Source organism: Convolutriloba macropyga, chromosome 2 (assembly GCF_964194025.1).
Source record: "Convolutriloba macropyga chromosome 2, txConMacr16.3, whole genome shotgun sequence".
Classification (NCBI taxonomy): domain Eukaryota; kingdom Metazoa; phylum Xenacoelomorpha; order Acoela; family Convolutidae; genus Convolutriloba; species Convolutriloba macropyga.
The window spans coordinates 8153728-8167867 of NC_134469.1; the positions used below are offsets into that span (position 1 = coordinate 8153728).

At 35.9% G+C, this 14140-nt stretch overlaps 1 protein-coding gene across 1 annotated transcript; it reads left to right on the forward strand.

Annotated features, from left to right (window-relative positions):
- The first annotated feature begins 442 nt into the window (after nt 1-442).
- Nucleotides 443-13686, forward strand: LOC142335100 (uncharacterized). Its single transcript, XM_075383448.1, has 6 exons — nt 443-461; nt 781-1012; nt 2079-2278; nt 5657-5848; nt 12447-12568; nt 13097-13686. Exons 2-6 carry the CDS (start codon nt 851-853, stop codon nt 13642-13644), a joined length of 1224 nt encoding a protein of 407 aa, XP_075239563.1. The 5' UTR covers nt 443-461; nt 781-850; the 3' UTR covers nt 13645-13686.
- The last annotated feature ends 454 nt before the right edge of the window (nt 13687-14140 follow it).

Consider the following 14140-nt stretch of genomic DNA (forward strand, 5'->3'; position numbering starts at 1 on the left):
AAGATCTACGCTAAATACAGCAAAAAATTTTGTAATAGTCTACCCTTAAAAACTCACATTTGTGTAAGATTAACAGTGAATGCGTTTAATGCGCTTGACCGCAGATCTTATATAAATTCAACGCATTCACCGCCAATCTGACATAATTTTGCTTTTTTTGCGTTGACACCTCGGCCCGGGGAAGCGGTTCGAGACATTTAGTCGGAATTTTGAAGTAATCTCTGCAGTCATGTAACCGTGCTTAAAACACGAAATGCACAAGTTTTAAAATGACGAAAGTCAACGGAATTCAACTTCTAGCTATGTCGCAACTTCTGGCACTGCAGACGACCGGCATTTTCAAATGTGCACGTGACTGTTTTAAAGAATAATTGAAAAGCAAGTGATTTTTTATAATCAGATTTCTCTGCACAGGTATCAGTTTAAAAATTTGGCACAAAATCGCACGTGACCTCTTCGAGGTTAAACAGAGAATTTTTTTTACTGAACTTGTCCTAAATTTGAAGTCTACGATCTTTTCAATTTGTGCCCGCTATTGCAATATGTACCCCCATTGAAAGAGCACGTGCCATTACATAATAAATCATTAAGTGAATCTATTCTGGTTTGCCCCCCCCCCCCGCCCACTATTTTTTATGCCTCCAAGTTACAAATTATACGTTACTATGTAAGAAAATCGCACGTGCGCCTGGGGGGCTTAAAAGGTATAAGCCCATTGAGATGGGGGGGGGGCAAACAGAAACAGATCCCGTTAAGTTAAAATATGACACATGCGTTTAGAGGGTGCAAATATTATACACCCACTAATCGGCACAAGCAGAAAATATCAGAAGTCTATTTAAGTTATCCTATGCCCTGCATGGAAGACTGTTTCTTCCGTGTGATTTTGAATGAGACTATCAACGAGTTGGCAGCTTTGAAGCCCCTCTCTGCTATTGACCCGAGTGCACATGGGGCACCGGGAGCAGGGGGCTCAGCTGGAGATGGCAGTGACGTCGGAGGAACTACAAATGTAGATTCGCCTTTTTGCAATTCTTGAATCTTACCGATAATCTAACAATACAATGAGAGCTTTCATATCGTGGACCTATTTTATCATTTGTAATTGTAGAATTATTGGGTCCCATTATAGCCCCCCCCCCCTCAGCTTAGTGGTGAGAAAACCTATAGCCCCCCCCCCCCATAATGGTAAATATACCATAATGAGGGGCTATAGTTTTCTGGGTGGTTCTACTTCTTTTCGCCCCTATTCATTTAACCCCGATTTGTTCACCCCTCTATCATTTAACCCCACGGTCGGTTGTGATAGTTTATATCAAGTCGCACAGGCCGCTGAGGCATGGCCAAATGATTATAATTGCTAATTTAATAATCCTGATTTTACAGAAAGATTAAAATCGGGGTGGGATCTTTTCCGTTTGTGCCCCCCAGTACGTTATGCTCCCCCCAGTTACAGAGCACGTGTCATTACATAGTAAATCATTATGTAAAAATATTGCACGTGCCTCTGGGGGTTACAAATAATATGCACCCACTAAGCTGGGGGGGGGGGGGGCACAAACGGAAAAGATCCTCGGGGTGAAATGATAGAAGGGTTAAAACATACAGGCGTTAAATGAATAGGGGCGAAAAGGAGGAACACCTGCTGGGGGGGGGGGGGGGCTATAATCGGAAAAACCCGAATTATAGGCTATCGCTTAATGCGGCTAGAACCTAAAGCCACTCAGTGCCGTTCTTTAATCGATCTTTTGTTTTTTTCCCATACTAGCCCCCCCCCCCCCATGCGCTTAGTGGTGATATAAACTATAGCCCCCCCCCCCCCACGCGCTTAGTGGTGATATACACTATAGCCCCCACCCCACCCCCCCCCCCCCAAATCATGGTAATTGTACCACAATGAGAGGCTATAATGGCAATGACCCAAATTAAGTACAATCAATTTATTTTGGAGAAAACGTTACTGCATTTGGCCATATCTGATTATTTTTTCTGAATTTACAAAATCCGAAAGACATATCTGAATTCAAAACATTTCAAAGGCTAAAAAATCTTTTGCAAAAATGGAATGTCATGAAAAGTTCACCCAACTTCAACCGGGCGAAGAGAAGTCGCTCATTTTGCCCTCTCACAATCGACTGATTAACTATAGAAAGTACATCGGTGACCATCTGGACACAATGAACATGAAAGAGTTGGATCAGAGGATCCACAAACAGGCCAACAGATACAAGACCAGATGTCGCACATTTCTCGATGAGATTCAAGAACACTCGGACATGTGAGCTCACCAGTTATGGTTGATGTATTCTGTTTCGGCCCTTACAGCATAGTGGGCATAAATTTCACGTGAAACCCCCCAGGCACACGCGCTCTTTCGGATCTCTTCCGTTTGTGCACCCCAGTATGTTATACGCCATATGCCACCAAGTTACAGAGCACGTGACATTACATAGTAAATCATTGATAAAATATGGCACGTGCGTCTGGGGGTTGCAAATAATATGCGCCCAATAAGCTGGGGGTGGGGGCTCAAACGGAAAAGATCCGCTAATTTTTTTACATTGGAAATTGCAAAAAATTGTAATTTGGGGGCATAAAAAGCACGCGAAACAGAAAGATTCCAAACTTTTGTGCCCCCCCCCCCAGATCTTTTCCGTTTTTGCCCCCGAGATTAGTGGGTGCAGACTAATTGCACCCCCAGAAGCACGTGACATATTTTTTTAAGGATTTACTGTGTAATGACATGTGCTCTGTAACTGGGGGGTGCATAACATACTGAGGAGGGGGGCAAAAACGGAAAAAAATCCAAAATATTTTTAGGTCTTTTCATTCTGTGCCCCGAACCCCAGCTTAGTGGGCGTATATTATTTGGACCCCCATGAGCACATGGCATATTTTTACATTATGATTTTCTATGTTATGACGCGTCCTCTGCGAGTGGGGTTGCTTAATGTACCGAGAGAATCAAGTGGAAAGGATCCCTTTTCTGATCTCAAATCTTATCACACATGAGAAAAATCAGTTAAATAACATAAAAAAAGGAAATAGGTCACGTGGAATCTTTAAATTGCCGAAACACGCACGGTAAAAGCCAGAATTATTTTTATTTTTAAAAGGTGACGAATAATGAATCGTCCTGAAATATCAAGATCTGAGAGATAGCTAGAGAGACTGGATTGCACACTTACTTTTGATTATTATATTATATGTTATAATATAATTATTCCACGATTCACTAGTTCTGTGTTGATTTTTTTCAAAATTTTCTGAACGAGACATCTGTACGCGGCAGTAGCTCAGTGATTGCCGAAATTGCAATGTCCTGGAATTATTTTAAAATTACCGTTTTGGACTAAAAAAGTCTTTCAGACTAGGCTGTACATCTACAACAACAACCAAAAATTGCTCGACTAAAAATTTTTGCAAATAAAATGGGCCCACAATACTGGGGGGCCCAGGCTTAAACGTACATTGGAACGTGCTAACAAGTTTTATTTGGGGGACAAAAAAGCGAAACAGGAAAGAATCCACAATTTTGGTTTACCTTATGTATCCCTAAACGGATCTTTTCCGTTGGTGCCCCCAGCTTAGTGGGTGCATAGTGTTTGCACCCCCAGAAGCACGTGCCAATTTTTAAATTGATTTACTTTGTAATGACAAGTTCTCTCTAACCGGTGGGAGCATAACGTACTGGGGAGACACAAACGGAAAAGATTCAAAACTGTTTTAGGCCTTTTCAATCTGTGCCCCGAACCCAAGCTTAGTGGGCGTTTTTTATTTGGACCCCGACAAGCACATGGCAAATTTTTACTTTATGGTTTACTATGTGATGACGCGTCCTCTGCAAGTGGGGTTGCATAATGTACCGAGAGGAACAAAGGGAAAAGATCACATTTTCTGATCTCAGCTCTATTACCTAAGAGAAAAATCAGTTGCAATAGCATACAAAAATGAAATAGATCAAGTGAAATCTTTAAATTGTTGAAAACACGAACGCAAAAACCCCGAAAAATATATACGTTTAAAACGTGTCGAATCATGAATCGTCCTAAAATATCCACACCCGAGAGAGCCAGCTGGATCGGACGATTATTTTTAATTATTATATTATATTATTATATAATTATTATACGATTTATTAATTTTTGTGTGGATTTTTTTCTGAACTTTTCCGAACGATACATCTGTACGTAGCAGTAGCTCTGTGGTTGCCGAAATTGTAGAATTGTCGGAGAATTATTTTAATATTACCGTTTAGGACTAAAGGAAGTCTTTCGGCCTTGGTTGTTCATTAACAACAACAACAACTTCCTAAACCGAAAATTGAATAAATTTGGAGGATTATTTAGATTTTGACAAAAACGAAAGTATGCAGGAATCTAAACTTTGAGTGTTTTTTAACATTTAGATGCATAATAATTTATGAGTGCCGGAAAATGCTAACTAGGTTCTAATCAGGGGTTCACATTATAGCCCATCCAACAAAATTAAAGCCTCTAGTTGTTATTTTTGTTAATTTTGGGGATGGCCTATGTCAGTTAAATAGCCATGAAGCTGGCTAGCTATAATGAGAAACCATTTTAAATCCCAACAGATTCATAAGTCCTGCAAATATCCCAACCAGGGCTATAATGGATGGCACAGCAAAATAATGAGAAACCAATGGCACTTGAATTACCTGAACACTTCAACGGCCATCAATACGGTGGCACACTCAATAACGCCAACACTACTCAATTTTAAGAAACTGGTGACACTGAAGATCTCATAAACTAAAGATCTCTTGTACTAGCAAACATTTTATCGAACATTCAGTGAAAATTTTGAAAGAAGCGAGCTTGTATATAAAATGAGGTACTATTTAAAAACGAATTTAGTTTCAGTAAAAGTTTTGATAATGTTTTTTCCCATGTTTCGATTGTACTGCCGATATTCGACTAATAATTCTGATCAATTGATACTCTTAGGAACCTTCTAACAGTACATACGTCTATGTTTTCTTATTATTGAATGCGTTAGTTTGAGTTCATGTTCATCAGGTAATTTAAATCAATCAAAAGTAATCAAAACAAATTTCATGTTAGTCTGAGAGAACAAATAAGTTGGGCGATAAAAGCACGCTCTCATCGTACTAAATATAATTCATCAATGTTAAACTGGTTAAAAATCTTTTTCCTTTTAAATTTTTGTAGAAAACCGACTGGTGTTATACATTAGACTTTTACTTAGATATGGAAAGTTTTCGGAAAATTTGAAAAGTGTATGGAAAATTTGTTAAAAAGGAAAAACTCCCCCCCCCCCCCCCCCCCCCCACCTTAGTGAGCTTATATTTTTTATGCCCCCCCCCCCCAGGAGCACGTTTTTTTTTACTTAGTAACGCGCTATATAACAACATATAATTTGTAGCGTATAATTTGGGGGCGTAAAAAACACTGGGGGGCGAAACAGAATAGATCCCAAATTTCTTATCACCAAAATAAATTGATAAATTTGTGACCACTCAAGAAAGACTATGAGAAAGACCCAAAAAGTTCAGGGGAGAGGTTAACATTGATAAAAATCATCGTATTCTACTTCCTATTTCACGTCAAGCAAAGGAATCTTGCGTGATCGAGCAAAATGCTATTTTTTATTGAGCCGATGGAACAAAATTTAGGTACGAGTCGAAGAGCAAAGTGCCAGGGACACAAGAAGCGAACTGTTTGAAGATGTCGGTGGAGTTAGACAGTGTTCTGGAAGTGCTGGTGCAAACGGCTACGGAACTTGAGAACGGAAACAAGGACTTCCTCCGAATCCTGGTCAACAATGAAGAGAAGAAACAAAATGAACTCAAGACCTGCTTGGCTAGGTACTAAAAATATTTTTGACCAAAATTGAGGCGTTCCTGATTCAGATCTCTGATCAGAGGCCGAAGTCTGGAAAACCTTAGATTGGGACATCTTTGCATATAAAGCATGCTGTTATGTAACCTTAGTCGATATCTATTCTGTTCACCCCTCTCTCCCAGAGTTTTCTATTACCACCAGTAAAATTTTCAGTCTTTCACATTATAGCCACCCATTCTTTCACATTTAGCATTAGAGCACCGTTATTATCAGATCACTATGATGTGAGTTTAGTTGATCATTTTGTTACAGGTAGAAGCAAAGATTCTTTATATTTTTAAGTAATAATTTAATAGTTGAGTTCTGTTTTGACTTTTATTTTTATTTAAATTTTTTTATTTTTTATTTTAATTTTATGTTTACGCTGATAAAGGTGCTAACAGATTGTTATTTGTCACGTCTAGTATAGCAAACCAATTTCTACATTTTTGTACTATAATTTAGAATTTTCATACTTTTTATTGCTGTTAGAGTACTTAGTTTTACAAAACGCAATTTTATTACTTTAATCATTGATTGATGTTCAATTTTCACAAGTGTCTAAAAAAACTTTTGAAAAAGATTTCAAATTTAGCTAGTCCTGTTATGTTTTTTGCTTTTTTCGAATTTAAAATAATTTCAATTTTTTATCACATGAAGTTCAAATCTATCAAATGATCCTGGTTTCTTAGTCCGAAAAATTTGAGGTCAAATAATTGACGTTTAGTTTCTGGAAAGATATCAGCAGCTCGTTTTTGTCAATTAATTATTTTTTGTATCTCAACCATTTTGGTTAAAGATTTGATGTATTTTTTCATCAAACGTTTTAACAAATATAATAAGCATTGAAGAGAACAAAAACAACTTTCCCTTTTGTAATTTTTAATGAAAGTTTTCTGTTTTGCACCATTAATCTTTGATTTGGATTTTAATTTTTCCTCAAATTTTGGCTCAGTTATTCCGATTATAGAGAATAAATTCTAGCAGCATACCTTGTAAATCAATAAGCCAGGGTTGCGTTTCTCTTAAGTGCATCTGAGCGTAACTCTTTGTTTTGTTAAGAACTGATTAAAAATGTTTTTTTCTCCTTCAGAATTCTTCCGACTCTCACATTTTATTTTGATATCGATTTTTGTTTGAATTCACGCTCACGTCAACTCAACTTTTCTCTTTCATTCAATCTGCTTTTCAACTGATCTGCGTATTCTAGCGCTTTTCAATCTTTTGAGTTTTGAGAGAGGAAATTAATTTTAGAGCGAGGTAAGTTACGTGCGACCAAAACAAAGAAAGGACTGTCCTTTGTTTTGGTCGCACGTAACTTATCTCACTCTAAAATTAATTTCCTCTCTCGAAACAAATTTGTCCCTTGTCGATTCTCTAAACAGTTGGGTTTTGTTGACTTCAATCGAAAGAGTTCAACTCAGGTGTTGTGGACAACTTAATCTATTTGTTTTTTCGTGGTTTCTCGGTTTTGGATAAAAATCCGGTATATGTTTTCGGACAAGTTTTGAAACAAAAATAAAAAATACGTTCATTGCATCATTTCCTAATTTGGGATAGGTTTTTTTTATTTCAATTCAGTTTGATTCACTAAACAGACTGGTCTGGTTCAAAAAGGTAGTTTTATAATTGCTACTGCAACTTTTTTTTACCTTAGTGTATTCTTTTACATAGTAACGTGATGTATAGTAATGCACAAATTTGTTACATAAAACAATCTTCTGTCATAAATCAATCTTCTGTTTCTCTTAAATTGTTTGCTCTCTATTCCTGGAATGAAAGTTGAGCTGAAACAACAAATTTTGTAGCATTGAGAACAATTGGCGGGTTACTTTTCTGAACTTCTTCTGTCTTTAGTTCATGAACTTCTCGCGTTGCCAATACCAGCTCTTGGCTCCCAAGCTTTTGATCAAGAAATTTTTTTAAGGTTTAGCTTAATTTTGTTCTTTTAGCATGTTAAAAAATATCAACTCTGGAAGATTCTTTGTTATTAACTGGAACCAGAGGGTATATATAAAGGACTGTGGGTTGAAAATTATAAAGTTTGCAAGAAATGGGATGGCTGATAGAAAGTGAAGAGAAACAGCATAATTTTTTCCAATTAAGAGGTGTTAAAATTTTATTTAATAATTTTAAATCAGTCTCTCGTGCCTCTGTTTCCAGTTAGACCTCATATGCATCTATCATAACCGAATTAATATCACAAACGACTAAGTTTAGAACAACAATCGTGTATTCTGTAATACAAATACCCACTTCAATGCATCATTAAATATTGCTTTCAATCTACTGTCTGAACTTCTCACTTTTGGTTCCCTGTCTTTCAGTCTATTGTTATATCCCCGCTTTAATGTAACTTTCGACTTAATTTAATTAATAACTTTTAATTTTTATATTAACACAAGCGTATGTATTTTCTAAACTACAAAAGACTCTTTTTTGACACATTCTCCTCCTCATATTTTGTACACACTTATTTCATAAGGTGATTGTAAGACCACAAAAATTAAGTGTAGTCTTTAATATGAAAATTAATTAAGGCTTAAACACTGAATTTCAGTAATAATAATAAACTATGTGTTGAAAATTTAAGTACTTATAGTATTATTTTTCCGCTTTTCATATATAATTGTTCCGACCCCTCTTGAGGGGGGAGGAACTATATACTCAAATGGGTTTTTTTGTTCAGTCAATTTTGGCCGATCGATGTATTCATCGTAGAGAGTTGAGACTGGTATCATTAGAAAGCTAGTCCAGCCTGGAATATGGAATTAAAAAGATTTTTTTAATTTTCGTTGTTTACAGGGAGTTATCGAGGTTTAAATTTTGAGAAAATAGAGTGAATTTCGGTGAGATTTTATTCACATTTTCTGGAATTTTTGACTAAAATTTCGCCAATTTTGATAAAATTTAATCAAAATTTTTCAACATAATGTTGTTGATTTTACGTTTAAAGACAGAATATACCGTCAGCTATATTCAATGAATCTTTTTGTCACAAATTGCGGCTAAATGTTTCACAAAATTCCGACTTTTTCATCAAAAACAGCACGATATAAGTTCCTTTAGTCCACTTTGATTAAATTTGCAGGAAGTACACACCCAAACACCACTAGCACAATCTCTGTAGACTCAAAAGGGGGCTAATTCTACTTCAACTTTCGTTGAGATTGCTCTGTAAATAAAACTTTGCCGTTTTTTGCTAACTTTATGCGTTGATTATCAAAAATGCAGAATTTATTTTTGATTTTTTAACTAACAAAATATCTATATCAATGACATTCCAAAAATTAAATATTCCTAACGGAAAATCAGCATTAGCAAGACTAATTCTGTACCAATCTTGGACCGTTAGAATCCAAAAATAATTCGGATTGTCGTCAGTCGGTTTCTTATTAAAAAAATTCTGATTTTTTTAGTATTTATTAAATGACAGAACATTTCAAATCAAAGCTCACTAGTGATAGGTCCTACTGGTTTGCTAATTAGCTCAAAATTTAATTTATCTAGATGAAAGCTTGAAAGCTTATGGTCGTTTTTATTTTTAAAATATTTGATATTTAAAAAATAAATGGCTTATTGAACTTTACCTCTCTTTTTTTTTTAATTTGGTCAACTTGTAGCTTAGTGTCAGCAATCAAAGAGTGCTCCTTCTTTCTGCTGAATTCAAATTTATTCTTTATTGCAGTTTTACGTCTCAAGTTATGGTGTTCTGGCTTTGATACCACTAGATTTCACAATTTTTTTTTTAATTTTTAGGTATTTGACCATTTTTCATGATTTCTAGTTTTGTCAAATTATCACTTTATTTTCATTTCATATATCACGTTTTTCGCGTTCAAAATAACGCAAAACTGATAAAATTTAAATCTTTAAAGATATAGATTGTGGTTCTTTACCGCTTCGACAGTACTTTCTCGAAGAATTTAATTGAATTTTTAATTTTGTCTTTAACTGTCGGTTTTAATTTGTCTCTTTAGTCGTATTTAATTTCCTGTTCAATGACCCGGTTTGATTGGCTTTTCTTGGAAGAGTAGATGAGTCGATGTTCTGATATTAGAAGATAGATAATGGCTTTCATGACTATGAAAACAATTGTTTTTTCGAAATGAAAAAAAAACATTTCAACTTCGCAATTTTGTTCCTTTTATTGTCCGTTTGTTACTTTGCCTCGTTATTTAAAGGTTAAAGATGACATTATCTTTGTCAAGGGAAGATGTCAAAAGGGATTGGTATCACAAATTCAATGTTTTTAAAGAATTCGTTATGACTTTACTGGCTTCGACACGGGTTTTTCACAAAAAAAACAAATGAATTTTTGAATTTTGTCATATTTGACGTTCTTTTTGTAGACGTAAGACATATTCTGGATAATTGCAGGTCTCAAGGGTTTCCTTTGGAAGGATGGTCGAACGTATTCAAATTTTTCATTTTGTAATTAATGGCTTTTATGTCTTTGGAAATAAATTTTTTTCGAATAAAAACAAGTATTACAAAATTTTGCATTTTTTTCTTTTGTCTAATTGTTGCTTATTTTCATTAAAGAGCCCCCACATAATACATTATCATTGTTCGACGAAGGTGCAATCGAACATATTTTGGGGGCCAAAGTATGACTTTACGGCTTCCAAAGAATTTTCTGGCAAGTTTAATTGATTTTTAGTTTGTTGTCTGTTTGTTGTTCTTTTGTAACTGCATGAAAAATTGAATACCAAGAGTTCTTAATTCTCTTCTATAGAGGCATTGGTAATTGTAAACCTATGAGATGTTTTAGTTGATTCCTAATGGTTTTCATTACTTTGAAATTAATTGTTTTTTTTAAATCAGCGAATTTTCTAACTTCAAAGTTTCTGTTCTTTTTTGTCTAATTGTTACCAAGCTTTGTTATGAACTGGTGAATAACCATTTTTTCTGGTGAATTACAAGTCATTTTGTTTACTTTCAGTTTTATCTGACGCTATTTTTTTGCTTTATTTTTCCGCTGAGTTTTTTGCTTTGGAGGCTATCTTTTCGTTCAGACACCAGTTTTTTTTTTGAAAAATACTTGAACTTTTTGTGTTTCTCCTATTGTTTCTCATTTGCTAGACAATTATGCCAAAATTGTGGATGAGCGGGGTCGGAACCTTATGTGCGATCGCACATTACCGAGCCGCCTTGTTTCTGATTTAAAAACAAGTAGTCCTTTGGTATAAAAACATACAAATACTGACATTGAAATTGAACATGTATTGCTTTAAACCACGGAAACTATGACGATTTTTAGGTAAACCAAGATTAATAATTGGTGTGAGAACTTCAAAAAAACTCGTTCTTTCCCATTAAACCCTCAATTATCATAAAAGTACCAGTGGGCGTCATAATTTGGTGAAGAGCTATAATGGTAAAGACTAACATCTGAAAGCGATCTTAGAAAGACAGAGATCAAAATGAGAACTTGGTTCGTTTGCACACTACTTGATAAACAGAAAAGAGAGGTCAGTTTGTTGACCAAAGTTTTGATCTAAGAGTTATGTATTTGTGTTTAGTACTTTTGCATAATTTTGTTCATTTTGCCAAAAAATTTAAAACTGAAGGTATGTCGAAAAAAGGTTTTGTGGGAAATGGGATTGGCAAAAATTGCAGGAATTGGGACTTTTGCTAGAAAGTGAAGCAAAATTGCATATATTCCAATTGTGAATTTTTGAGACGTTATTCACTAACTTTTAAACATGAGATTAGTTAGCTAGAACATGCTTTGCGTGTCGTAAACATGCCTCAGGGGCCCGTGAGACTTCATATGGCTTTATTGCAACCGAATAAATTATCACGACCGACTAAGGCGTGCACAAAAATTGTGTATCTTTCAATAATTAACAATTAATTCTTTACCTACATCAACACGTCACTAAATATTGCTCCAAGTTTTTGCTTTTGGTTTACTGTCTTTCAGTCTACTGTCCTAGCCCAGTTCTTATTAACTTTGATTAGTTTTGTTCACTTTTTGGATTAGTTTTGTTAACTTCTTGTTTTCTTTTAATTTAATCTTTAAATTGACGTAAGTGTACGTATTTTCTCAACTAGAGAAGATTATTTTTTGACACATCCCCCTCCATGGTTTCCAAGATCCGTTCCATGAGATTTGCAAACTTCATAATGTATGTAACTAACTGTAAGACCAGAGTATTAAAGAGTGGTCTTAATGTCAAGATTAATTAACGTTTAATTATTGAATTTCTGTGAAGTTCACAAATTATGGGTGAAAAACCATAGTATTTTACATTATTGTATTTCCGCTGCTGTTATAGAATTTGTGTTATAAAAAGTAAAATGCTTATCTGTAAAATTTTATATGGGCAATAAAATTAAACTTCATTTAAAACTTCTTTAAAGCACGAAGAAACATTAGCAGATTAGTAATCGATGTTAGAATTTCAATTTTGAGGGATTTCCCATTAAACCCCCATTGGCCATAAAAGTACCTGTGGATGCTATAATTTGGTGAGGAGCTACAATGGGAAAGAGCCAGGTCTGAGAGCCATCTGAGAAAAATCCGGATCGAAATGAGAACCTCATTCCTCTACAGACGTCGTGCTGACATTTTAGATACTACGAGACAAAAGAGATGTTGCGCAAAATGGACGCAGAACTGATCAGAGCTCAAGCGACTAAAGAGTGGAACATCAGACAGCAGAAATTAGATATTGCTGCACTTGGATGGTTCATTGGTCTGTTATAATTTATCTATCATCTAATCTGTTATTATCTTCTTAGTTATATATAATCTTTTTGCCTCTGCGACACTAGTGGTGGCTTTTTATAGTCACTTGTGTCTATACTTACCCCCCCCCCTCCCCCCCCTCCCCCCCCCGAAAAAAAAACGGATCTATTCTGTCCCCCCAGCTTAATGGGTATATAAATTTAACACCCCCACCCCCAGGCGCACGTGCTATTTTTACATGTCGTGCCATATAACAACAAATAAATTTTAATGGGGGGCATAGAAACACCGGAGAGTCCGAAACAACTCAGGGTCATTTGAGATCCAAAAAATCCTATCCATCTCAATCTATACGATCTGTTGTATTGGGTACTGATAATGATTAGACTTTCGATCGAACTTTCTTATTTTTAACACCTTTGAATGTGAACCAATTTTTCTCCATCAAAGATTGCATCCGGCGATGCTAAAACTAAAACTTTTTCTAGTTGTTCCCATTTGCCTCCCCCCCCCCCCCAATCTTCCTATATTTAAGGCGAACAAGAGATGAATTTGGCCAAAGAGACCAGCTACGCTACCAGGTCAGCCGAGGCCGCCATAGCCAGACTAGACAACCAGTGGAAACGGAAAATCAACGACGTCAAAAAAGACATCGCCACCTCACGTGAACAAACCATCAGTGAAGATAAATGCAATAACAAATTCACTTTTTACCTCAACGAAACCCTTCACAAAACCCAAACCAAAAAACGCGACTCGGCACTATCTTGCAATTCGGAATTGCAGGAACTCAACTCAAAAATCGCCGAGTTGAAACGAAAGATTAAACGATGCAATAACGGAATGTTAGAGGCAGAGGCGGAGCGTCAACTAATTCGAGAGTTCAATTCCGTTTTCGAGTCCGAAATGCTACAAGCTAAGCAAGAGGCAAATTTTAGGATGAAATCGAAGGACGCGGCCATTAAGATCCAGTCTGTGTGGAGGGGTATTATGGTGAGGAAAGGGCTGGGACCCTACAAACACCTCCGAAAGAGGAAACGACGGAGAGGGAAGAAAGGAGGAAAGAAAAACAAAAAGAAATAAACAATTCATTGATTATACAACAAATAAAAACTTATTTTTTTCTGCTTTTCCCGGGTCGAGGGTTTGCAGTGATATAGTGTTAGAGCAGTGGTGAATCGTGGTGAGAAAGTAAAAAATTTCACCGCAAAAATCTAGCTGTGAATGTCTGAGCTTGTTCATCGCATTCACTGCCGTTTTTACTGAAATTCACCACATTGAACGCACTTGTTATAAAAGAGCAGCGTTACCCAGGTTCGAACCGTGATTATCATACTTACAGTTACGTCTTCGTTTATTACACCTACAGTCATATAATATTCGTTCTTCCTGTTTTATTTTTAAATGAGACTAGTAGGTCCGTAAAAGCAATCAAAATAATTTTTTTAAAAACTTTCACAAACCTCTGGAACAACATATGTGCGCCCCGGGCCGAGGATTTTGCCGAAAAATAACGGGGAAAAGAGCGTAACGAGTGTAAAAATAATATTTTTACACCGTTAGTGCCCCCTTATTAAGG

Bases quoted from the DNA above. Each gene is read 5' to 3' on its own strand.
- LOC142335100 (XM_075383448.1), top strand. From the start codon at position 851: ATGCCCTGCATGGAAGACTGTTTCTTCCGTGTGATTTTGAATGAGACT. The intron at 2,279-5,656 runs GTGAGCTCACCA...AACAAAATTTAG, and splicing joins ATTCAAGAACACTCGGACAT to GTACGAGTCGAAGAGCAAAG. The intron at 12,569-13,096 runs GTCTGTTATAAT...CCTATATTTAAG, and splicing joins TGCACTTGGATGGTTCATTG to GCGAACAAGAGATGAATTTG.